Source organism: Mobula birostris, chromosome 30 (genome assembly GCF_030028105.1).
Source record: "Mobula birostris isolate sMobBir1 chromosome 30, sMobBir1.hap1, whole genome shotgun sequence".
NCBI lineage: Eukaryota > Metazoa > Chordata > Chondrichthyes > Myliobatiformes > Myliobatidae > Mobula > Mobula birostris.
Genome location: NC_092399.1, coordinates 11243756 through 11270997, shown reverse-complemented (window position 1 = coordinate 11270997; position 27242 = coordinate 11243756). Strand labels below are relative to the sequence as shown.

The following is a 27242-nucleotide window of genomic DNA, read 5'->3' as shown; positions in this document are numbered from 1 at the left end:
TAACATATAAGATCTCTTTCTGTCCTCAGGATCAGCAGCAATATTGATATTTCCTGATCTAGTTTGCTATTTCTTGCTTAATGATAGGAATTTATTTAACACCAATGGCACGAGCAGATGTATTTGAAATTGTGACTGCTCAAACATTTTACCCACTGAATGAAGATGATCTTTAGCTAATCCACTCGGTCAACATTCGCTTAGCGGTAGGTTGAATGGCTGGTTACAACAAAGTTATAGGTGCTAACAGTGCTGGATATATTGTTAATGTTTGTAATCACTGCCTAAGGTTACTCTTTGTGCTTGGCAATTTTAATGCTTTTCAGTTCATGGAATGAAGGACAGACAGTAATTATGTTATTCCACTTTTAAGTCTACATATATTGGATGAATATTATATAAAAGAATACAACTGCTATGACCGGTGGCAGATAAATTGCAGTTGTTGTAAATTTAATCATCCACGGTGGTGTGATATGATTTTTTTAGGATCTACTGTGAATAGTCTGTAGTTAGGTAAAATCACAAAGGATATTCAGCTGAACAATGAAGCATTTGTTTGTGTTGCACTCTAGCCTCAGCCTATCCTTCCTACTCCATCAGCACAACACTGGATTTCCTTGTCCTGCATAGGTTTTTATGGCTTATTGCACTTACACAATTGGTTGTAATGAATTTGAAAGGAAATTATTATTTTCTAAATTAAATATTTGGCATTTAGTTTTGCTATTCTCACTTGATTTAACAGCAAGTTTGTTTCTTCATAGAGAAATTAAATTCAACAGGACTTACCAAGGTGTTCAGCTGAGGAATATTAAACAGCATATAATACCAAACCAAATAATCAAGTAATTAACTTTTAAGATCATAAAGGAAGGTTTTAACAAATGTTTTAAAGGAAAAATGAGGTGAAAAAGTTTTAAATTTAGAATTCCAGAAATTTATGGTAGTTGAAAGCAAACTCCTATTGGAGCAGTTAAAATAGGGAATGATTGGGAGGCCTGAACTGAAGAGGGTCATACAGCTGCAAGAGTAGGTTTGTGAACCCTTTGCAATTACTTGGTTTTCTGCATTAATTACTCATAAAATGTGGTCTGATCTCCATCTAAGTTGCAACAATAGACAAACACAATCTGCTGAAACTAGTAACACAAAAACAATTGCACTTCTCATCAGTACTGGATATACCATTTAAGCAATCACGGTCTAGGTTCAGAAAAGCATGTGAGCCTTTGGCATAATGCTTTCTATGAAAGCTATTTGGAGTCAAGTGTTCCAATCAATGAATGCTAAAGGAGGTGAAAAGGAACCTGAGGGTAACGGCAAAAGACCTGCAGAAATCTGTGGAACTTACTGAAGTCTCTGTTCCTGTGTCCACTATAAGAAAAACACTGAACAAGAATGGTGTTCATGGAAGGACACCAAGGAGGAAACCACTGCTCTCCAAAAAAACATTGCTGCATGTATCAAGTTTACAAAAGACCACCTGGATGGTCAACGCTTCTGGGACAATGTTTTATGGAGAGTTGAGATAAAAATTGAACTTTCTGGCAGAAATGCACATTGCCGTGTTTTGAGGGAAAAGGGAACTGCACACCAGCACCAAAATCTCGCCCAACTGTGAAGTGTGGTAGAATTTGATTTTGGGGCTGCTTTGCTGCCTCAGGGCCTGGTCAGCTTGTAATCATTGAGGGAAGAATGAATTCAATATTGTATCAAGATATTTTACAGGAGAATGACAGAGTAGTGGTCCATCACCTAAAGCTTAATGGAAGTTGGGTGATGCAACAAGACAATGATCCGAAACAGAAGAGTAAATCAACAGAATGGTTTAAAAAGATGATTTGTGTTTTGGAATGATCAAGTCAGAGTCCAGACCTTAACCTATTCGAGATGCTGTGGCATGATCTGAAGAGGGCTGTTTATGCAAGCTGTCCAAGAAATATTGATAACTGCAACAATTTTTATGGAGGAGAAGTCTAAAATTCCTCCTCACTGTTGTGCAAGTCTAATCAGGAAACATTTGGTGGAGGTTATTGCTGCTAAAGGAGGTTTTACATACTTTTCCCAGCCTGGACTGTGAATGATTAAACGTGTTCAATAAAGACATGAAAAGTACAATTGTTCGTTGGTTATTAGTTTAGGCAGATTGTATTTGTCTATTATAGTGACTTAGATGAAGATCAGACCACATATTTATGAGTAATTAATGCAGAAAACTTAGTAATTGCAAAGGGTTCTCAAGCATTTTATTGCAGCTGTATTTTGGAGGTTTATAGGTGTGGGCAGATGAGTTTAGGATGACCAAAAGTTTATGGAGATTGGAATGAAGGAATCTGGACAGCTGAGTGTAAGAAATGTCAAGTCCTGAGATAGAGACATTAATGGGAACATCGGCAGGAATGGAATTTGATTTTGTTAGAGGAGGACATATATGGTTATGTTGTCAGAATCTTTTACTCCATAAAATATCTATTTACCTCTCTGGTTGACAGTCTTCCAGCCTTTTAACAAGTGTGTGTTGCATACTTATAAATTTTAAACTGAAATGTATCATCTTCTCAATCTGAGTTTTGTCCCTAGAGCAGGTTCACCATAACACATACTTTGCCCGTGTTCAAAGTTGGATTTTCTACTGTTGTTATGTCATTACACATTTAAACATTAAAAATGAACATTTTGTTAAAACACTTTCAAATTACTTTGTACTGACGTACAAGAAAGGGTTGTTATTAGGTTGTTAACCTGATGGTTCAGGTTGTTAAAATATTTCTAGAGAAAATAAATCATGTTAAAGTTATTCCATGGCACTGGTGGAAGAATTTATAACAATATTTTGGAATTTAGTGTATAACTTATTTCCAGCCATTAATTGTAAATTTCAGAAATGATCAGACTGATGGTGATTTCTCTTCAATTAAAAATGTCACAGTATGTCTAAATTTCACTAGCAGTTGCCTTTTGTGTAATAGATATTTCTGTTTTAAAATAGATAACATTTGGGCAGCCACAATGATTTATTTAATTAGTGACCTTGTTTGTTATTTTATGATTCAGTAGCAGGTAGGATATACATTTTGGACAGGGCATGGGAATGGAACAACTTGCGCATACTGCAACTGAACGCTAATAAATAATGTTAAGAGAATTGGAGGTTTGAGAGAAAGTCTGGGCCAATATTATCTGCTTAACCAATGTGATTTTATGAATGAAAAAGGAGAATGGAGGCGCTTTCCATAGGTTATAAGTAAGCAATTGGCAAGTTTTTGAACATCATGGAAAGGATAAGATGTACTGTGTGAAGTAAGTGGTATAACAGTACTGTGCAAAAGTCTTAAGCACATGTAAAAAAAATTCTATAAAGCAAAGATGCTTTCAAGAATAATGAAAAGTTTATAAATATCAAAAAAATTACTATAAAGAGTAGTAAACTAAATCAAATCAATATCTGGTGTGACCACCCTGTGCCTTTCAAACTGCATCAAATCTCTTAGGTACACTGTCATGTAGTTTTATACGAAAGTCAGTGTGTGGGTTGTTTTAAGCATCTTGGAAAATTTCCCACAGTTCCACTCTCTCGCTTGCGTCTGTCTCCAGGTAATTCCAGACAACCTTGATGATGTTGAGATCAGAGTTCGGTGGAGACTATATTGTCTGTTGCAGAATTCTATGTTCATTTCACTGACGATAGTTTTTTTATGACCTTGGCCATGTGTTTGGGGTCATTGTCCTGCTGTAGAATTAAGTTGGGACTGATCAGATGCCTCCCTGATGGTATTACGTGATGGATGAGAATCTGCTTGTACTTAGCATTGAGGATTCCATTAATTCTGGATCAGATCACCAACTGTGTTTGCAGAAATGTAGCCTTAAACCTGGAGAGAGCTTTTGCTGTACTTCACTGTCGGCTGCAGGCTCTCATCCACGTAGCATTCTCCAGCTCTTCTACAGACAAAAGTGTCTCCTGTTCAGATTCAGATTTTGACTCATCAGCGCAGGGTACTGGCTGCCATTGTTCAGCATCCTAGTTTTTGTGTTTATGTCTCTTGACTTTGCTTCCACTTTGTGGGAATGGCTTTTCAGCAGCAACTCTTCCATGAAAAGGGTTCCAGTGATTTCTGTGTGTTCAGAGCTGATAGCAGTGCTGGACTTCAGATTTAGAAGGGATATCAATTTGATGTATGTCTCATCTGCAGCACTCAGTTTCTGTGGTCGACCACTGTGTTTCTGGTCCTCAACCTTGCCCTTTTCTTTCTGCTTCTTTAGAAGAGTGGACAGCACATCTTGAAACTCCTGTCTTCTGCGAAATTTCTGCTTGGGAGAGACCTTGCTGATGCAGGATGACCATCTTGTGTCTTGTTGCTATGCTCATTCTTGCTATGGTGTAAGAATTGATGATTTGAAGGTTAAACTTGTTACATCTGCAGCATCCTCATCTTTTAGTTTGGTTGTCCTTCACCCAGTTTAATTCCTCCTACACCTGTTTGCGTTTCAGTTAATCTGTTTAGTTCATTCAACTCATTATGTCATTGATTATTAGCATCCTGTTTGTTATCTTTGTTTAATCATGCACTGGGCTATAAATCTACAAAGTTTTTAATTCTGAAAGCAGTCTGTTATTTAATATATTGCTCTCTTTAATGAAATATACAAATTTCTCTAACACTTAATGTTTTTGGTAAATTAATGTTTGGAAATCTAAAATTTGCTCTTTTCTACTGACACTAATAGAGAAGACAAAAAAAAAACAAAATGAATAGGGTGCCTAAGACGTTTGCACAGTACTACAATAAATTGGGATTCAAAGTTTTTAATTAATTTCATCAAATGATTTTGTTGTTTACCTGTTCTGTTGAGCTCCCTATCCAAAAAGGAATTTACATTTCTCATATTAGAAGTTGAATTGTTGGATTTATTGATTTAAATCTCTGTCTAAAGATAAGTGCATAAAAATGCCTGCTAACACTTCGTTGCAGTACTGGGGAAGTGTTGCACTACTGATGGTACTATCTTTTGCCATTAAACATTAAATTAATGTTTTACGTACATTCTTAGCTGGATGTTGCTGATCCTGTGGTGCTGGTTTGAAAAACAAGTTACCACCTATATCTTGGCTAGTTCTTTCATTTAACATTTATTAATGAAAGTTATTTGATCATTATCTAAATGCTGCTTGTAGTTTCTTGCATGCTTATTTAGTGTGATTGCTGTATAGCTGTGACAACACTTATATTTAATTGGCTGTAACACTGTTTGAGCTATCCTGAAAGTGATATAAAAGGTTCTGTGCGACTTCTGTCATTCCAAAGGTTTGAATTTTCGCCGAGGTTGAACTTAGAATTTCTAGGCAAGTCTGGAATTAGTGAAATAACAAAGAGGAATTGAGATATAATTCAAATTTTAAAACAAATTATCTACAAGGCCCTTTACTGAGTATTTTCTGTTTTATAGGGAACCAGTGCAGAACAAGACAACCGTTTCAGCAATAAACAGAAGAAACTTCTAAAACAGTTGAAATTTGCAGAATGTCTTGAGAAAAAGGTATTGTATTCCAAGCTTATTCAATAACAGTTTTCCTTAATGGAGAATCTGGTAATGGTAAAACATTCCAAAGCACTTCACTAGATCACCATCACATAAAATGTATCTCTTTGTGACATTATTTGAACAGATGGCAAGACCTGGATAAAGGTAAGTTTTGATGATATGTATGTGATGATGACCTCAAGAGGTGAGATGATTAAAATCAAGAATGCACCAAGCACCAGAGTTGAAACGGTACTGGGAACCCAAAGACTTTGAGTTAGCAAAGCTACAGAAAGATTAGAAAGTAGGGGCAAGACTTTGTAAATTAAACAACTGAAATAAGGTGTCGCGGACAACAGTGATTGAGTGAGCTCAAGTTCATGTGGAGTGGGAGTCTGGTCAAGTCAGTATTGGAGAGTTAAGTCTGAAGGTGACGTAGGCAAGGGGGAAGCTATGTTTGAGGCAGTGATGGAACTGATGAAACAGGTGCTGAAAGAATAGCCTAAAGAATAACAGTGATGCTGCTCTTTAATGGTCATGATTTTATCATTTGCCTAAGATGGAGGCTGTCTGAATTCATGTATAATTGGATGTTAAATGTGCACTATGATAAATCATTAATAATGGAGATGGTGATAAGCTAGATAGAATTTTCAGCCTACTATTAACTACTTAACCAATTAAGTACTTAAATCTATCAGGATGTGATGCTGCATTTTTGTTTGAAATGACACGTGATAACTGTAGCAAAGATAGGTAATGAAGACCATAAATTTTTATATGAGATAGAAAAAGATTTAATGTTAGTGTTCCACTTGGGTCTCCCAGAAGTATATACAAAATGACAGAAAATATAAAAAGAAATTCAACTTGCATACTAGTTGAATGGCTTTAATGTTGGAGTTGATAGAATTGGGGTTAACCTCTAAAAGAGTTGAATAAGTAGGATAATATGACATAATGGCAGCAAATTTGTATGTTCGAGATAGTTTGCTGTGTAACATATTATCCCAGTAAAATTATCAAGTATAGACCAGTTATCTAGTTAAGAATGGAATGGCACATGAATGCTCATCTAACAGTGAACTCTATATGATGTTTTTATTCTTGATTTCAGTGGGATGAAACAGAATATCTATGGTAAATTGTGAAAACCTGTAATGTGTGAAACAACGGAGGTATTTGGGAAGGAAAGAGTGGGAGAAGTTGGGAGAAGTTTGGAACAGTTTTGCAGATGTGATTTAGAGCATAGCGAGTTATCAAATTCAATTGTGGATATCAAGGGATATGTGGCAAAGGAGACTGTTTAATTACAGACCAATCATGATTGCTTTTTGGACACTAGAATGAGTATGAGAGGTCAGATGGTCTCTTGTTTCCATGTTCGAGAAGTGAATATCTTTGCACTTTTGATTTGAGTTTTATTTTCCACAGTTTTACCTGTTTGTTTAATCTTTGAATCTTCAGCTGTTAAAACCATTTACTTATACCATTTAACTTTGAGAGACTGTTTGCTGTACCACTTTCTGACATTACTAGACTTGGGAAAAGGGAGAGGGATCAATTTATCCAAGTTTTAAAAGAAAGTAAGAGACCATACTACCAATGTCAAGGTGGTCATGTCCTGTTTTCTATCTCCCAGCAAGTTCTGTGTTTATAGAAGTACATCATCTCAAATTCCATATGCTCATTTTTAAGCAACACACAAAGTGCTGGAGGAACTCAGCAGGCTAGGGAGCATCTCTGGAACAGAGCACAGTTGACATTTTGGGCCGGACGTCAACTGTACTCTTATCCTCCATAGATGCTGCCTGACCTGCTGAATTCCTCCAGCATTTTGTGTGTTGCTTGGATTTTCAGCATCTGCACATTTTCTCTTGTTTGTTATATCAAAGTTAAGCTAGGTTTGCAAGTCATTACAACCCTACTTGGCTTTGTATCATTTTGTGCATCTGATCAATTGTTTTATGGCTATTAACATTATAATTACTTCCTGGCATTCGGTGTCGAGTTGTATTATTAATCTTTTAAAAACAACTGATTTCAGGTGGATATGAATAAAGTGAACTTGGAGGTTATCAAGCCATGGATTACACAGCGAGTGACCGAAATGCTTGGGTTTGAAGATGATGTTGTCATTGAGTTTATCTTCAACCATCTTGAAGAGAAGGTAATAATTGGAAACATGAAAGAGTATTTAAAAAAGTTATTGTGATGTGGTTTTTCACCTGGACTTACGGTGAAACAAAATTTTGTAAAACTGTCAGGTCTGCTTATTTTCTGCACAGTTAATATTGACAGTAAAAAAAACGTGGTTTAAAAAAGCTGCAAGGATAGCTATAAATGTGGCAGGATTCTTTGTGGGCCATTCAGCACTTTTAGCTATTTTCACAAGGGTACATTGAGTTTTTTTATGTTCAGTATTCAACTGTCCTCTATTTGGAAACCAGTTTGGATTCTAAAATGGAATTTGATTGTCAGGTCAACTGGTCTGTAATTTCCAGATTTTAGAAGCAATATTCAACTAGTTTAGGTTGGTACTGTTAAGTTTTTCCTCCTCTGAATTCAAGGTAAAAAATTGAATGTTGAAGAATTTTGTTTTCAATGCTGAATCAATTTGAATATACAAAGTTGAGTGTCTGCTCTTATGAGTGCTTAATATACTTTTGTGAAACAGTTGAAGATATTGAATGACCCATCAGTTAGCCCTCAGGTAACAAAAAGAAAATCCATCTTGTATGTATTCTTACTTGTTTTATTGTATAATAAGCGCCTTTGACAGCATTTTTCTAATGATCGTGTGATTTATGATTTAAAAGGCCTGAACCAAAATGGATGTTATTCCGTCTGAAGTATAGCACCATCACCTTGTTAGGTCACAGCAAAGTGAATTCCAATGTCGCTCTGACCCTCCTCCCTTGATGATGCAGTGTGTGTTTGGAGGTGAGTTGTGTAAAGTGACCAGACGAAAATCCTCATGCCATTCAATGAAGAGCACTCGGACAAAACTTTACACTGCTCAGAAGTAACAAGTGGAAAGCAAAACAGTAGCCAGATTAGATGAGGAAAAATGTGCCATTACAGATAAAAATTGTTTTTGTAATCTGAATATTGGATATGGCTTAATAGTGAAGCTTTAGGCTTATTAATGACCAATGTCCAAAAGGGCTCATTGTTTTATTAAAAGAAACTACTCAAAACTTCAACTCGCCACTGCAACCAAGGGATAATGAGACTGTCTTTCATTTTGGGGGAAAATGCTTAGAAATTATATAGAAGGAAAGCCATGTTTGATGTTTAACTACAAGTGCTATATATGGAATTTGTATAGCCCTGAGATTCTATTTTCACGTGACTGCAATGTATCCTCAACATTTAAATGTGTCTGATCTAGTTTGTCCAAGTAGAATTGTTCAGGCTTTTTTCCATTTGATGTACAACAAAAGAGCATCTATATTGCTAGCCAGAATGTTACGTGAAAGGAAGATGTTCATCTTGAGGGAAAAGTAAAGTAAAATTGTCCTTTTCATTGCGCTTGAAGTGTACATCTTAAAAGTGACCAACGAGTAGCAACAATGGTGTCTGGAAAGTTTGTAGCCCACACCATTCTGCCTGCATCTTGCCCCCTTTTCTCATCCCCACATACCCACGCACAATTACAGTAGGTTGAAAGTAGTTTGCAAGGAAGGAAATAAGAAATAGTTTAGAGATTAGTGTTAGTCTGTAACGTTGATAATAGCCGCGTGTTTAATATTACTTGCAACTCTGTTTTAGCCCTTCGAAACTTCTGGAAGGTTCAAATAACCATGGATCATATTAAAATATTCTTTGACAACATTCTAAAGAATGCCATATACCAGCATGCTGTTTACTAGTGTTTAGATTTGAACAAGACTAATGCTGGAATATTTCTATAAAATATCTAAAATCTTTAATCTGGGGTAGATTTACAGGTCTGGCTTCCTTTGCAGCCAGTATTTACTAAGTAGTTAGGTGGATTTAGATATCTTTATTGCAAAAACCACAGTCAATTAAACAATGCTATCTAGAGTAGATTAAAATTCATAGTTTGAATCGCACGTAGAGTACCATTAGTAGCCATGTACTAGATAATGGTTTAGGATTGCACTAGCTAAGATTTTGGATTACATTCAGTGGAATGCTAGTGTGTATATTTTCTGTAGTTCATTATATTAGCACATTGTAACTAGTTCAGGAGTTTGCATGTTAATATATAATATAAAACTCAAATCTGGAGAGGTAGGAACAGCTCTTTCATGGAGCATAAAGGCAAGTTTTATTTAAGCAGATTAAGCCAAAGTTTAATATAAACTGTTCATTTTTCTTTTATGTGGCTGTTTACTCATTATTGCTTGTTCGTCTCTTACAATTTAGATAAATGATATAACATTATACTCAAGGTGATTGAGTTGCAGTAGGGAGTCGGAAGCAACCCAAGGGAACATCTTTCTCTACAGGGGACTTGGAACTTTGGGTTCAGGAGTCGACCAGAAGAAATTGAAGACCTCAGGACTCTGTACATACTTTGTGGTGTTCTGACACGTTTGTGTGTTTTTTTTACTGGACCTCGTTGCTCTGGCAACCTATGTGCAGTATCAATTCATAAAACTCCAGAATGCCCATTGGCTATTGTCAGAAATAGTGAGAGGCAGACTGGCCTCGTAAATGGGATTAAAATGGATTGTTCTTATTGAAATCTTAAGATGAAGCTGATATTCAGCCGATTTATATATAGGCTGATAGTTCAGGGAATTCGCATTGATGATGTACAGCATAGATAGAAAAGCTATTAATGTAATTTACCATTATCTAAAGTATTGCCTCTGTCAATTTTGTGTTTAGAATTTTGAGGTAGATGGAAAGTAGTAGGGTGAATTGCTTTTGGATTTTTCCATATAACCTCTCTGCCTTCATCTTGTGTCTGTTGCAGAACCCAGATGCAAAGCTGATGCAGATTAACTTGACCGGGTTCTTGAATGGAAAGAATGCAAGAATGTTCATGGGGGAGTTGTGGCCATTGCTGTTGAGTGCGCAAGAGAATATTGCAGGAATCCCTTCTGCTTTTCTGGAACAAAAGAAAGAAGAAATCAAACAGCGACAGGTAATGTATTTGTATACTTCTGTGAATTTAATAGAATTGATGTTCGAGGGTGAGATCATTTATGTGGAGTGTTAGTGACAGGAATTGTCCTTTGCATTTGTGGATACCCGGCTGGTGGTGAAGTGGTATCTGCACTGGATTTCAAGGCAAATGATCCTGGGTTCGAATCTGGCCAGCTCCTTGCATACTTTCCATCCATGCTGGGTTGAGTGTTGAGCTAGCAATTTGGCCTCGTTAAAAAACAGACACATGCTAAAGAAATGGAAAGGTTGCTACCAATGTGCACAAAGAGCGGAGAGGAACAAATTGTGGATCAAAAGTAGTTTTGTGTAGTCTTCATGATTATCCATAGCGCTCTGTGTACTTGATTTGGGTATAGTTCAGCATGAACTGTGGTTTGCAATTTCTTGTTTCTTGATGTATCTTGACTGATGTTTGTGTATCAGTTTTTTGCCTTGAGAAAACATCTACTACTTTAGAGTGTGGCCACCTAACTTGTTTTGGCTTTCAAGATCATTTCTAATCCTTGACTTGAGGTTGAATTGGGATAAGCAGATTTATTCAAAGAATTGCTAATCGTGGTCGAGGGACTCAGCAGTCTAGGCAGCATCTAGGAAAAGAGTACAGTCGATGTTTCAGGCCAAAACCCTTTGGCAGGACTGGTTTCCATCTGAAATGTTGACTGTACTCTTTTTCCTAGATGCTGCCTGGCCTACTGAGTTCCTCAAGTATTGTGTGTGTGTGTGTGTGGCTCAGATTTCCAGCACCTGCAGATTTTCTCTTGTTTGTGGTGGGGTGGAGGTAAGTTTCTACTAAAGGAGGTATAAATCCCTGCTTCCCTTTGCTAGCCTGCAGGTCACCTTTGGGCAAGGTGTAGCACCTGCTTAGCCCCCAGATCAGGGTCACGTGAAGCCATGTGATCAGGTCATGGATGATGGTATGAGCAGCTGATGCATATCACAAGTCCTGGTTATGCAAACACTGACGCCAGGAAGAGTATTGATAATGGCTGGGGTCACCCGCCTTGTAATGGCACTGACCAGAAGAATGGAAGAGCAAACCACTTCTGTATAAAAATTTGCCAAGAACAATCAAGGTCTTAGACCATAATTAACTACATCATACAACACAGCACATGATGAGCTAATTGTAAAATCTTGGTTCCTTTAAAAGAAATGGGTTTTGAAAAAACAAAACCCAAATGGAACCATCTTGGCCATCGGATCCCTAGTTTTGCCCACTGGATCAAAGTTTTATACTCCCCAACTTGGTATGGCACTGACTTGTCCTTGACTTGCTCCATCCATCCTGTTCGTTAACTGGAATCTCAAGTAGGCTGAATTATCAAATTGATGGCTTAACACAGGATTGTCAGAATAAATCATGCATTGTGGGGCTGGACTTGCTAGGGTCTCTGAGCAATGAATAAGCAATCACTTTGAAATTTGAAGAACCTGTAAGACAACGTGACCTAGCTTGGGGTGGACATCAATCCTGCCCACTCAGACACTTCTGTCCCACCGGTGATAAATCATCTTCACGTCCTATTGAATGTGGAATATTAGTGGTGGGTTAGAGTTCCATTGTCTGGTGGTGTGTATACAAGCCATTGAGCTCTGTTGCTAGGCTAGGAGGGAACACAAAGAACAGGATAGGGAAGTGGTCCTAAGTTGTCTTAAGTGCCTAATAGCAAGAGGGCATGCATTGAAGATGAGAGGGGGTAGATTCAGGAGATGTTTGGATAGGCACATGGATGTAATGATGGAGGGCTATGGACATTATGTAGGTAGAAGGGTTTGTGTTTTGGTGTTTTTGATTTGCTTTTTAGCTGGTTTGGCCCAATGTTATGGGCCAAATGGCCAGTTTCTGTATGGTACTGTTCTAGGTACTAAAGTGGGAGGACAGGAAACACGAGTAGCTGTGGATGCTTGTTATAAACTGCTGGAGTCTGAAGCAGCAACTGTCCTTTCTCCTATCACCTGGGCAGCAGACTTCAACTGCAAAAGTTAGAGATGTGCCAGGTTGAAAAGGTAGCTGGTGTAAGCTTAGCTTCATGTATTAAATCCATATACAGAGCTTGCGTTCAGTCAAACAGCACAGAAACAGGTCCTTTGGTCAAACTCACTTAGAGACTCACATTTAAGGACTCTGCAACTCGTGTGCTGAGTATTTTTTTATTTGCATGGTTTGTTTTGCTCATTTGTTATTTGTTAGTCTTTGTTTATGTATAGTTTATTCATAAATTCTTATTGTTTATTTTCCTGTAAATGCCTGCAAGAAAATGAATCTCAAGTGGTATAGTGGTGCTAGAAAGTTTGGGGACCCTTTTAGAATTTTCTCTATTTCTGCATAAGTATGACCTAAAATGTAATCAGATCTTCATGCGCATCCTAAAACTAGATAAAGGAAACCCAATTAAATAAGTAACACAAAAACATTATAGTTTTTCATTTATTTCTTGAGAAAAATGATCCAATATTGCATGTATTTGTTAGATAAAGTATGTGAACCTTTGCTTTCAGTAACTGATGTGTCCCCCTTGTACAACAGTATCTTCAACCAAATGTTTCCGGTAATTGTTGATCAGTCCTGCATGTCGTCTTGGACTTGGTGTGAACTGCTTGGTCCTTCCGCAACATTTCTATAGGATTTAAGGTCAGGATTTTGACTCGGCCATACCAAAACGTGAAATTTCTTCTGCTTTAACCATTCTTTGGTAGACTAACCTGTGTGTTTAGGGTCATTGTCTTGCTGTATGACCTACTTCCTCTTGAGCTTCAGTTCACGGCCCTGTGACACTTTCCTGTAGAATTTGCTGGGACAATTTAGAATTCATAATTCCATCAATGATGGCAAGCTGTCTGATCCCGAGGCAGGAAAGCAAACCCAAACCACGACAGGGCCATCACCATGTTTCACAGATGGGTTGAGGTTCTTGCGCTGAAATGCACTGTTTGCTTTTCGCCCAACATAATGCTTCACACTTAAACCAAAAATTTCTATGTTGGACTCATTTATCCACAGAACTTTCTTCCATTATCCTTCTGGCTTATCCACTAGGTCTTTAGCAAACTTTAAATGTTCTTTTTGGAGAGTTGTGGCTTTCTCCTTGCAATCCTGCCAAGCACACCATTGTTGTTCAGTGTTTGTCTGATGGTAAACCCGTGAACGCCTACATTGGCCAATGCAAGAGAGGCCTGTAGCTCCTTAGATGTTACCCTGGGGTTCTTTGTGACCACCTGGAATATTTCGCACCTTGCTCTTGGAGTGATTTTTGTTTGTCGACTACTCTTGGGGTGAGTAACAACTGTGTTGAATTTCCTCCATTTGTATGCCATCTGCCTGACTAGATTGGTGGAGCCCAAACTCTTTAGAAATGGTTTAGTATCCTTTTCCAGCCTGGTTAGCATCAACAACTTGTTTTCTGAGGTTCTCAGAAATCTCCTTTGATCAAGGCATGGCACATTTCCAAAAATCTCTGTGGTGAAGATCAGACTTTGATAGTGAAGGTCCAGGTTGCTGTTATTTAAATAAGGCAGAGCCTCCTGCACTGTCACCTAATTGTCAGCTCATTGATTGAAACACCTGCTTTAATTTCCCCTTTAAATGAACTGATAGAATTTGCTGGTACAAATCAGAATTCATAGTTCCATTAATGATGACAAGCCGTCCTGGTTCACCTACTTCTTCCAACAAATGCATGTAATATTGGGTCATTTTTCTCAATAAATAAATGAACAAGTATAATGTTTTATGTTATTTATTTAATTGGGTTCTCCTTATCTAGTTTTAGAACTTGCATGAAGCTCTGATTACATTGTGGGTCATATTTATGGAGAAACAGGAAATTTTAAAGGGTTTGCAAACTGTAGCACCACTGTATATGGTAACATGTACTCTTAATAATAAATTTACTTTGAACCGTGAAGCTGATCCATGCTGATAAATCAATAATCGACTAAACTTGTTGGAATGAACTATAGCTTGGTGCAATAATTCTAGTAGTCAACATCCTTGGGATTCTTATGGACCCAGTAATTGTAGGTTGTTTGGTGTCCAACCTGAGCTAGACATGGGTTGGGTAGCAAACAGTGTATGATGGTTGCAAGTGAGACACATTTGGGTTGGGTTTTAATTTTCTATATCAGCAGCATTCTGTGTTACTTTAATTTTTATGACTTTGATTGCTCATGACACTTTCGATTTTGAATAGTGGGGGTGGGGAGAAAAGTGTGAAGAATTTGGGTCATATTTTCATGCAATCCAAGATTGCAGTCTTGGATGCAAGATTCATCCAGAATGTTCAGTCATTTACAGTGTTAGAAGTATCTCTCTTTAATTTTAGGAATTCTTGGCCATAGATGAAATTGCATTGTGAAATATTTGTTATGGAAACACAATGTTGCTGTTTTATAACTACAAATTAATTGTTGCAGATTGAACAGGAAAAGTTGGCTACCATGAAGAAGCAAGATGAAGAGAAGGATAAAAAGGATAAAGAAGACAAAGAAAACAGAGAAAAGAGGGACCGCTCCAGAAGTCCAAAGAGGTTATTAAGAATCAGTGCATATTTGTTTACGCTTTAGTGTAGTGCTTACAGTTTTTGATAAGTTCATGTTTTCCAAAGACGTGATGCGTAGGCAGCTTTGCACAGTGTCAGCTGCTGCTTTCAGTTTTTGTAGTGTTTATACCATGCTAAATATTTGCATTTACTATGATAATGTATTCTCCCTATCTTCTTACCTTCCCAAAGCTGATATTGTTTATGTATCCAAATATAAGAAGATTGCTTAATTTATGTACTGTACAGTGTGTATTAAGGAATTCCAAATTTAGGATGTAAATAAATGTTGCTGGCTCTTGCTAGAAACATACAAATTTATTTGAAAATATTGCAAAAGTCTTGCCGATTTTAACAATTTTGGGAAATAGCTTAATGTTTTCAAAAATGTAAAATTTTTGATAAATCTCTTACTTAACTCTTCGTATTTCTTCTGTCTAATATGATTCTCTCCTGTGATTTAACTTCCTGTCTTGCGCTTTAATGTTTTTGGACGGCATTCTCTGTCTTTACCCATATATCCACACTAAGTCCTCATTATCCGCATGGAATAAGGGCACAGAATTCACATGATGGTTGCCTTTCATTTGCATCCTGTACACATTTAAATATGTCATACAACGTTCTTAAAGCATCAACATGCATTAATAAATATTTCAAAACACTTCACTAAAAGGAAATTATATTAGTTAAGTTACTTTAATTAAATGCTTAGAAACATTTGTTTTGAATCATAAGGTTCAGCTATGTTAACTGAGGCATTTCTTATTCTCACGGTGCCCAGCAGTCAATAACCTGATACAAGCACTGAGAAAGCTAAGCATCCTAATATACAGAAAATGACTTTTTTCTGTGTACATGTTTTTAAATTTGTTCAAATAAAATTAGGATGAGATTGTGGCTGACTCAAGTCTGCAGGCAAGTGAGTAGATAAGAATTAGGTGTGTTTATTTCCCTTTTCACTCCTAGTTCTTTTAAAAATTCCTCTTTGAGTGCTGCTGTTGAGTTTTGACTGTGCCAAAACCCGGGTTATCACCTTAAGAGAAATTTTAATAAGAGTATGGTGGCTAGAAATCTGAAATATAAAACTAGTAAATTTTAGAATACTTTACAGGTCAGGTAGCATCTGTAGAAAGAGAAACAGAGTTAATGTTTCATGTCTGAGACCCTTTGGCAGAACTGAACTCTGACTTCTGTTTGTCTTTTCTCTATATGCTGGATGTTTGCAGTATTTCCTGAAATTCTGAACAGTCAGTCGTCATTCTGTTTCAGTTTTGACGTATCCTGTTATGTTGAGCAGCGTGCTTTTTTAAAAATAAGAACTACGGGTTTGCAGCAACTGGCTTTATTTATATGGTATTTCCATATTGAGCATGATAAATGTAGTCAGCACTTTTTAAAAGGCTCATTTATGAAATCCTTGGGTTAGTGCCAAATTGCTTCAGTATTATAGTACTTGGACTCTGAAGTTCCTTCATGAAAACTGTATATATTGCTTTTCTGTTTTCAAGGGATCTTAAATTATTGCCAGCAGTTTTAGTGTGAGTGTTCAGACTTGCTGATGCCTTAAAAGAATCATTAACTAGTGAATTGAAAATCATTTATACATTAGTTTTTCAGGTGGTGTAGCATCTTTTATTCAGTGTGACATTTTTCTCTGATATTTATTTTAGAATGGGCAAGCACAACAGTTACTGAGTTTTCATCATCAGAAGCATGTTAACAGTTGTCCTTGTAAATATTGCTGGCCTTTAAAGTTATAGAACATAGAGCATCGAGTAGTGCAAGCCTTTTAACCTACCTGATGTGGTGTTGACCACGATCAATTTAACCTTTCCCTCTGACAAAGCCCATAATGCTCCAATTTTCCTATGCTTGTGTCAACCTGAGAATCCCTTCAATGTCCCTACTGTATCAGCCTCTACCACCAATCCTGGAAATGCATCCTAGGCACTTACCATTCTATATATAGAAGAATACTTCTGGCTCCTCTCCTATCTTTTCTCCACTCATACTGATGGTCTCAGGTATTGCTTACAGTCATAGGAGAGAAGCGCTACTGTCCACTACTTGTGCCTTTCATAATCTTAAACAACTACTATAAAATTATCTACTATCCTCCTTTGTTACAAAGCATTATCTCGCATCCTGGTAGATCTCCTCTGCACCCTCTTTAAAGCTTCCACATCCTTCCTATAATGAGGTGACCGGAATGGAATAAAATACTTACAAATTTCTGTTAACTCTTACAGACGTAAGTCAAGATCTCCATCTCCTAGGAGGCGATCACCAGCAAGAAGGGAGAGAAAACGTTCGCCTTCTAGGTCTCCTCGTCGCAGGACTAGAAGTGGGAGTAGAAGTGCTTCGCCGGTAACTACAGTCAAGAAGCCAGAGCAGCTATCACCTGAGCCAGATCTCTCACTTAAAGAAAGAAAAGAATCTCCTGCACCAGAAGCGACTTCAACAAGGTTAACTACATTTTATTTAAGGCTTCCTTTATTTTATTGAACGTGATACAATACTTTGTTTACACTGAGATATGGTATGAGTACAGTTTTCAGAAATAGCCATTAAATTCAAGCTTAAAATCAAATCATCCAGCATGTGATGTGAAGCAAACGTCCCAGGCCTTGAGTTTATGGAACATCACTACAAACAGCCTTTTGGATACTATAAGTTATGTTGATCATTGGTTTTTGCCATGAAGCCATTTTTTTTAAATCTAGCTTGCCATTTTTTTAAAATCTAGCTTGCCATTTTCCTTTGACTTCCGTGAACTTGACCTTTTCTAATCAGTTAGCCACATGGCACCTTGCTCAGTTTCAGGTGAACTTCCAAGTAAACTCCATGAATCTTCCTTGATAACTACTCATAGTTTATTTGAGCCATGGACACCCTGTTGTCAATTCTCTGTTTAGGTCAAAACTCATGCTATTACCTCATCTGTTTCATTGGGTATGATTTGCCCATTTAAATGACATACTTCCAGTTTAACTTGCAATGTTCATGTCACCTTGTACAAAGGTTTAAATCTGAAGTTTATCCATGCTGCTTTAACCCACACAATATTACAGAGTTGACATTCATTTTGAAATTTATTCTTTTCTGAATCTTTGAATTAGCTTAAAACCCTATCTGTTCTGGGTATTTGGTTCATCAGCAACTGATGCCCACAAAGATTAATGGAGCACATCTCAACACTATTGCAGTGTCTGGTAGTGCTGTGCCCTGTACGTTAAATTGCTACCTCCCATTCAACTCTCAGCCATAAATTTAATGTCTTAGTTCCCATGCCAGTTTGCATCTGGGTCAACTAATAATAGAGATACTATTTGTGAAGTTCTGTATTTCGGTACATTTATTATCAAAGTGTATATGCAGTATACAACCCCGAGATTTGTCTTCCCCACAGACAGTCACGAAACAAAGAAAACCATGGAACTCATTTAAGGAAAAGCATCACCCCCCCCCCCCCCCCACCAAGTGCAAGAAAAAAAAAATCGCTCAAATGACAAAAAAAAAGCAAAAAACACAGTATGGATATAGTATGATTGTGATTACCTTCTGTGGCGCATCATGTTCTAATTCATGTGTAGTCTTGCATTAATTTTATTGGTAATTAAAGATGGTATGTCCTAGTGTTTTTAAAAAAATAGCTCAATAAGGGAGAGAGATAGGGCCTGTGAGGAGTTCACACTGGATAAGAATAAGTGCAGACTATTATTATGTTTACTTATAGATAGTATTTTGTAAATTTAGGCTTTTTTTCACTGTTTTCACTAAGTTTTGTAAGTTTGATTTTTGATGTATCTAATAAACACCCCCGCACTAAAGTGCTAAGTGACTCCAGCCATTTTTTTTCTTTCATCATAACCCATGTATCTAATGTCTTGATTTAAGATGTAGATGCTTCAAGTGGATGTGTTATCATTATGTTGCATTATATGAAATTGTGGCTGTTCGGTTGCTCTGCTTTTCCTATTGAATGCAGTGAAAATTATTGAGACACATTCTGGTTTATACATTCTGTCATCATTTACAATCCTTAAATTCAGAGAAAAATCTAACGTAATGTTCTGTTTATCTATAGTGATATTCTGAAGGAAATCAAACCCTCAACACCAGATGTTAAAGAGACTTTATTAGAACAGCCTATTAAAAAAGAGAAGGAAAGAAAAGAAAAAAATCGCCATCGCTCACGTTCACGGTCAAAGTCAAAGTCTAGGTCCCGTTCACGTTCTCATTCACGGCCAAGGAGGCGCCCTCGGTCCCGGTCAAGGTGAATTATTTTATTTTATCCAACATTATTAATCTTTAAAACTGCTTTCCATCTTCTCCAGTTGCTATTCAAGATTTTGCAATTTCAGGTCCTATTCACCTCGAAGGCGGTCTAGTCCAAGGCGCAGGTCTCTGCCTCGAAGGAGGAGTCCACCAAGACGGTTGCCCCCACCTCCACCTCCCAGACACAGAAGGAGTAGATCACCTATTAGAAGGTATACCTTTTGGTTTTTCTGAAAAATTATAAATAATGGACTGCACTCTACAGGATCTGGCTCCACTGCGAGTAATCCAAACATTTGCTTCTGCGGCTGGATGGAAGAGCAGAAGGCATTGGTGTTCTGCTCCCTTGAGATGTGTAGCAATGACTTGTTAACTGTGTTTGAAAGGTAGTGCTTCGGGCTCAACGTAGCTTTCAATTAAACCTGTGAAGGATTAGAAGTTTTTAATTATATGGCATTCAGAAACACTTTAAAATAATCAAAAGGCTAAAAATTATTTAAAATATAAACTTGGAAGTAATAAGCTAAATCTAAACAAATTAAAAAGGATGTACCCTTCTCTATAATTTCCTAATGTTCAGCCTTATTGAGATTCTATGCCAGGTCTAACCTTGGCTTGGAGTTGAGTGGCGATTCCAAACAATGCTCATTTATTCCTTAGGAAGTCTCACTCTTGCATGTTCATCTGTGTTTGTATGGAAGTCTGGTGTATAAAGGGCTGAATGCTAGTAGTTCAATTGGAACAGAACTCCAGCAAGCAGCAAGATTTTGTCCCTATAATTATTCCTAGTTTAGAGAAGATAGCTCTTGGTGTGTGATTACCTATCAAGTCTATGTATTGAAGATGGTTTGAGATAAAGGAGACTAGATGCTTTGACCTAGAGCAAAAAAAACAAGCTACTAAGAATTCCACAAGTCAGACGGTATCTGTGGAGGCAATATTTCTTTGCCCCTACAGATGCTGCTTGGCACAGAGTTCTGGCATCTTGATTTTTGCTTTTGGAAGATGTCAAGTTATAGATTTAATACTCAGAGGTAATATGATTTTCCTTGTGTTTATTTTAGCTACTTTATCAGATCAATATTTCATTAAACAAATTGCATTAATTGTATTAACAGGGAAACTAAACATTTTAATTTTAAAAATAAATCTTTATGACTACCTGAGGGGGAAGATTACATCTTGATGAGCAATGCATTTGTAGCTTTTCCGTTTAAGTACTGTCCTGTTGACAAAAATGCAAAAAATTGTCATTTTGAAATGCACAATAACAAAACAGGAGACATCTGTACAGGATTTATCTATAATAACTGACAGAAAGGAAATCAGTCCAAACCAAATCCATGTATCTAAGAGCACGGAATATAGGTACAGTACATGTACAGAATCACAAAATCCCGGTTCCAAAACTTGGGTAGAAACTTATTAAATATTCTGTGGCCCTTCCCTGTAAAGTCACCAGTTTAGTTTAAAAATAGCCTATAAATGGTATGTATAAGTTTGCATATTTTATCTTTTGTCTCATTCACAGTTCCTAGATCCATCTTAGTTTTCATTATCCTGATTCTAAAATACCAAATTATTTCATCATAAAAAAAAGCTGTTCAGTGTGTAATACGCTTTTTAGAGTTAACATTCTGCAAACCAGTTTTAACTTCTGCTAAAGTAGCCATACACTTTTTTTTCTACTTAAGTACTTAATTTCCAAGTGACCAGTGTTTGAACAAAATCAAAATTGACTCAGCTTTCAATTCAATGTATGTGAAATATGGGATTGGTGCAGTGTTGCTTTGCAGAAGAAATATCAGTGATTAGCTGAGGTTTTGAAGTTTGCAGCCAAAAATTGTACAGAAATGATCCTTAAGAAATCTGAATGTTTTGGAAAGGTTTGGAACAAATACATTCAAGCTTGAAGTTCGTTCAGTGTTTTTAAAGAAACATTTCTGTAGGACCTTGAACTTCTAAAGAAAAGGAAATCTTGGCAGTAATTTTTTTTCCTTAAGGAATGCTTTTAAGTTCATGTTATTAAGAAAGCCACTTATAAATAATCTCAATCTTCATATTTTAGCTAATAACTGTCCATTTTATTGAGTTTTTGTGTAAATTTTTCATGATTTCATTGGTCCATCTATTTTATTTCTAAACAGCTATGGGAGTTAACTTGATATCTTGCTGCTTTTCAGTAATGGAGTGGGTAGAGAGTGGCATTTAAAATACAATTTTACAGCGTATTTCAACTTGATTCCCATAGGCGTCGATCTCCCTCAGTTTCTTCCTCGGGCAGTAGTTCCTCTTCCTCTTCCAGATCAAGGTCACCTCCAAAGAAGACAAAACGTATATCACCCAGTCCTCCCCGCAAACCTCGACGATCTTCCCCATCTCCTGCTACTCCTCCCAGGAGACGGCATAGATCACCTGTGACTGTGACAAGTCCAGCTCATAAAGGGACACGTTTGTCCTCTCCACATGCGAATCGTTCAAGGAAAGGTTATACTTCAGTTTCTCCTGCTCGGCCAGGTAAGTTTCATTGAAGTAAATATACAGGTAATGTTGATTAGAATGTTTCTGTACTTATCCTTCAGTGAAGAGCTCATTTTTGTGGAAGGTTACTTTAACTGATTGAATAGGCTAGTTCTCTTGATCCTACCTTGTCAATTGGTCGAAATAATTTCTTATAGCTAATGTGTTCACTGTTGCTAATTTTGCACTGTCACAGAAAAGTTTCACTGGTAGTATTCTTAAGAGCTAGGAATAATGATAGTGAAATTTTCTACTATTGGTTCTTTTAATAGCAAAAAAAATTAGATATGGTTCCATGAGGGTTCTGCATAATAACCCCTAGCAAAGTTTAACAGAGAACTGTAAGCATCTGTTGTATTTCTGTGGTGGCCAGCAAATGCTGTATATCACTGGTTAAATGAATAGGAGGAGAAAAAAGGTGGATTAATCAGTGCTCCTTAAATGTGATGGATCTGGAAGTGATGTCTTCAGGAATCAAGAATGAGCCACAAACCTTATTGCTACAGCCATTTTATTAGATATTCATCATAATGTAGGTCAAGCTTGTAACAGCAAGTAAAAAGTAACAAAGGAACTTGTCTTTGTGCTCTCCCTTTGTACTGCAACACAGTCTAAATGGTTTAGATAAAGGATTGTTGGGGAACTTATGCAAAGTTCTACAGACAAAAACTACAGCAGCGCCAAATGTGCCTCAAGTTACTGAAAGTTTAAAGACAAGCGATTATGTAAACATAAACAAATGTAAAGAAAGGTAAAACTATAGAAAAAAGTAAAAACGAAAATCTGAAACCTAACCTAACAAATATACTTGTTAATTATATTCTTTAAATTGTTTTCTTACAGCACCAAAACGGAAGGGTAGTGTGAAGCATGAATCTGTATCTCCTCCTAAACCAAGAAGATCAGAGCCTTCAGATTCAGGTTAGTTTTGCGATACCTTGCATAAATACCACAATCTTTAAATGTGAAAGCTGAGAACCAAAATGTTATCTGTTGCCTTCTGCCAAGGAACATTATACCAGAATCAGGTTTAATGTCACTGGCATGTATTGTGAAATTGCTGTTTCGCGGCAGCAATGCATTGCAACGCATAAAAGCAACTGATTTCAATGTGAAGTCTAGTTAAGGCATCCGTTAGTCTTGCGAGACCATTGATCTGCGCCTGGAAAGTCTTCACTCTCCATTGCGCAGACCTGGACAAGGTTATATGGAAGACCAGCAGTTGCCCATGCTGCAAGTCTCCCCTCTCCAGGACACCGATGTTGTCCAAGGGAAGGGCATTAGGACCCATACAGCTTGGCACCAGTGTCGTCGCAGAGCAATGTGTGGTTAAGTGCCTTGCTCAAGGACACAACACGTTGCGTCGGCTGGGGCTCGAACTCACGTCCTTCTGGTTGCCAATCCAGTGCCTTAACCACTTGACCACGTGCCCACACTGTGAAGTGTGTGTGTGTATGTATGAATGAATAAGTAAATAAATAAATAAAATTAAACAAGTTGTGGACAAAGAGAGGGGGAAATAATTGAGGGAGTGTTCATGAGTTCATTGTCCATTTGGAAATCTGATTGATTTATGGAGGGGGGAAAGGCTGTTTCACAAATGTTGAGTATGTGTCTTCAAACCCCTGTACTGCCTCCTTGATGGTAGCAATGAGATGAGGGCATGTCCTGGGTGATGGGGGCCCTTAATGTTGGATACCGCCTTTTTGAGGCATGGCTTTTTGAAGGTGTCCCAGATGTTGCGGAGGTTAGTGCCCATGATGGAGCTGGCTGAGTTTACAATTTTGTACAGCCTTTTCCGATCCTGTACAGTGGCCCCTCCATAACCAGAAAGTAATGCAACCAGTTAGAATGTAATTTTGAGCTTTGTTACTTCCTCTGGTGATTAGAATTCTAATACTAATTTCAACTTGGTGTTGGAGAATATTCAATTGCTGTAGTGCATCTTCAAAAAAAAAGTCATTACTACATTTTCACTCTGTTCCTGGGCATTCAAGGTGGATCAGGTAGCTTGCATTCTATTTTGTGTTCTTGTTCTTGCCTTGATTTCTCTTCAATAAGTCTCAATTATTTAATACTCATCCCTATATTTTAAGTTCCCTCCTGGCTTTTCCCCTACACAAAGTAGCAAACTGTCCCCAAACAGTAATAGCACCCTCGTTTTATTGATATTCAGGGAAGGCATTCTCACCTCACAGCTGGAATACAATTCTTTTGTTCATGTTTATTAGATAAGCAGCTGGGTGCTTTGAGTGGAAGCCAAACTGAGCACTGGTGATCTCTTTTTTTGATGAGTAATTGCTGCTTCCCATCACCTTTCATCAAATTGCAGCTGACTAAGGGTATACTGATGGGGCAATAATTATTAGGACTGGCTTTCTCCTTTTTGTTGAGAGACCAAACTTGGGCAATTGGGTGTTGTAGCTGTACTGGACCAGCTTGATTGAGGTGCTGCAATTCTTGTGCTCAGGTCTTCAGCATCGCTGCTTGGATGTTGTCTTGTGTAGAAGGATATGGACCGTGTGTTGGAAGGTGGGATTAATAATGAGTGCATCCCCACTGACAGGCATGGGCCAAACAGCATGTTTCCCAGCTATGTAACTGACACCACACCTTTTAATGAACAGAGCTCTTAACAGTTTCTTGATAATAAGTCTCAATATCCCTAACTCAAATAGTTCCAATGGTCTAAAGAGGTCGGGGTGGGGGGGGTGATGGTGGGTGAGGCAGGGACAAGTAAACGATAGTTGCAACCAGTTGGAGGCAGGCGATGATGGACAGGAGGAACTATTTGAGGTAGGGGTATTGAGATAGAGGCTGGTGGGTGATAGGTGGAAACAATTCTGCCCAATTTTATTTCCATGTATATTTTCACCTACCTACCAACCTCTCTCATTACTCCCTGCTCCCAGGCCCCACCTCACCTCGCTCAACAGCATCTACCAGCCCTTCCTCGCACCTCTTTATATCGGCTGTCTTCCTTCTACATTCTCAGTCCTGACGTCAACATCTTAACCAGAGATGTTGACTCTCTTTTTGCCTACACTGATGCTGCTTAACCAAACATATCGCTTCATGAGGTTTTCAGTTTTTTTTTCCTGGTCATTTTTATTGTTTTGCTCCTTTCTGTTGGGGGTGAGGGGGGGAGGATTAGTTTAATAGCCCACTTGAGAAGGCAGTTAAAGCCAACCACATGACTGTAGGACTCAAATCAGACTGGATAGGTAAGAAAGATGTGCTTTCTTTTTTAGAGGTTATCAATAAAGCTGCTCTTTTTTTCTGAAAGCTGCGTGAGATCTGTTTTCTCTGGTTCTGGAATGCATTAGGAGAACCCTTCTGGCTCAGGGGCTAAAATAACCGTTCTGTCAACTTGAAAGTGTATGTAATAGGTGGGAGCAATAATGATTGGCACTTTGAAAGCCATTATTAATTTTTGTATTGTTGCAGAAGATGATAAAGGTGGCAAGGCTGCAGGAGTGGAATCAGTGCAGCAGCGGCGCCAGTATCGCAAACAGAACCAGCAGACCACTTCTGGTAGGATATGTTAGATTTTTACATTCAGTATTCAATGTGATACCCCTCTTACAAGTATAAAATGTTAGAAGATTTAAGTAGTGTGAGAGTGGGTGTACTTGTGTATTGATTCACTATGATATCAATGAAGGTTTACTATGTTATTAATACCTTTTAATCATTTGATTGGAATTGTGGGAGGCAGATCCTTTAGAATGTTTGCTCAATTTATTCAAAATGAGCTCTACTAGCTTCCATTGATTACCTATAGTTTCATTCATTCTGATAGATCTGCATTTCCGCTGTTAACCCTTTATCACCACTTTTATACTGCTGACTGTTATCAATAAGCAAATTTCCACTTTGGCTTTTGTTGCCTTTTTAATTGGCTGAAACTGGGGAATGAAAAGCCCAAGCTCTAAAGGTATATATTGTTCTTCAAACTCGTGTATTGTTTATGAGCAACCAAATTCTGACGTGTTTGCCTAGCTGACAAGAGAAAAGCTTCTGTGAATGGTTTTGAAACCCATGCTTTATATTGTAAAATGGTATTACTCACATTTGAGGCTAATCAGTGAAAATCAAGGCTGTTTTCTATGAGGTGTATATCATTAAAAGTGACATTGCTTAGTGTCTTAATGCTTATTTTTAGTGGAGGTAGCAGGAAATGAAATTGAAGTGTTGAAGAGCTATGGAAGTGAAACAGATACAGTGTATTCTGTGGGCAGTTGTTTTTCCAGAGGAAGATACTTTCTAAAAATATGGTTAACAACTAACTTTACATTTGCATTAGTGGTTTTGTTTGATGAGTTTAAATATCTGATCTTTGTTGTGCTAATTGGTTTAATTAGGTTAATATTGTCTTACATAGAGTCTGGATCTTCCTCCTCATCTGAAGATGAAGCCCCAAAACGTTCAAATGCAAAGAATGGGGAAGTTCGAAGAAGACGCCATCGCTCATTGTCACGGAGTATGTCTCCTTCCCCTGCAATGCGAAAGAGGCACAAGGACTTTTCACCAAGGTAATGTGCAAATACCTGTTGTGTAGAGCTTTTATTATGTAACTTTTAGATTCAGTATTCTGAAAAAAATGTGAAATTAAATTTTAGAAGACGCCATCCTGACCTGAAATCTATTCTCTCTTTAAGGTGTCTGCCTCACCACCATGCCTTGATTAATATATGGTTTACGTTTTTTGGAGGTTGGTGATCCTAGTCCCAGGATATTGCTACATAAGTTGCTTAGGGCTGATCTTCCTTCCAGCGTAGGGTCAAAAGATGATTGCACACTCTTCAGTTTTATTTGAAACTCTTTATGTTTAAAAAAACATTCTTGCCTTAGTGCAGCAAGCAGGACTTCATATTTCTGCCCAAGAGTGACCATCTCTAACAAGAGAGTGCATGACAACCTGCCAGTCACCGTTGATTAGAAGCTTTGGATTAGACCAACCACATAAGTACCTTGACTGTTAGAACAGACAAGAGTTTGTGTAACCTGTGGCAAGTGCTGTCCTAACACATCTATAAGGCACAAGTGAGAAGCAGGTTGGAATGCCGTCCATTTGCTTGGCAGAGTTCAACTGTAAGATCCCGTTAGAAGCTCTGCATCCAGGATAGAGCAGTCTCTTTCAAGGCAACCCATGGCATCTTCCAGAACAAAGCAAGTAGCTTTATCAGTGCCACATTCACCAGAGTAACTACTCTCTCTGCACCCCCTTTC

At 37.7% G+C, this 27242-nt stretch overlaps 1 protein-coding gene across 6 annotated transcripts in view; it reads left to right on the top strand.

Annotated features, from left to right (window-relative positions):
* The window catches only part of srrm1 (serine/arginine repetitive matrix 1), a 45753-nt gene that overhangs the window by 7573 nt on the left and 10938 nt on the right, over nucleotides 1-27242 (top strand). For 2 of the 6 annotated variants that reach the window (XM_072247319.1, XM_072247317.1), the window contains exons 2-12: nucleotides 5452-5541; nucleotides 7574-7696; nucleotides 10478-10648; nucleotides 15085-15197; nucleotides 17462-17677; nucleotides 19300-19488; nucleotides 19577-19702; nucleotides 21742-22007; nucleotides 22854-22931; nucleotides 25458-25544; nucleotides 26395-26545. In XM_072247319.1, coding sequence (XP_072103420.1) covers nucleotides 5452-5541; nucleotides 7574-7696; nucleotides 10478-10648; nucleotides 15085-15197; nucleotides 17462-17677; nucleotides 19300-19488; nucleotides 19577-19702; nucleotides 21742-22007; nucleotides 22854-22931; nucleotides 25458-25544; nucleotides 26395-26545 — 1610 coding nt within the window. Of the gene's footprint in view, nucleotides 1-5451; nucleotides 5542-7573; nucleotides 7697-8346; nucleotides 10649-15084; nucleotides 15198-17461; nucleotides 17678-19299; nucleotides 19489-19576; nucleotides 19703-21741; nucleotides 22008-22853; nucleotides 22932-25457; nucleotides 25545-26394; nucleotides 26546-27242 lie in introns of those variants that run through there. The other 4 variants (XM_072247318.1, XM_072247322.1, XM_072247320.1 and 1 more) reach the window with 4 other exon arrangements.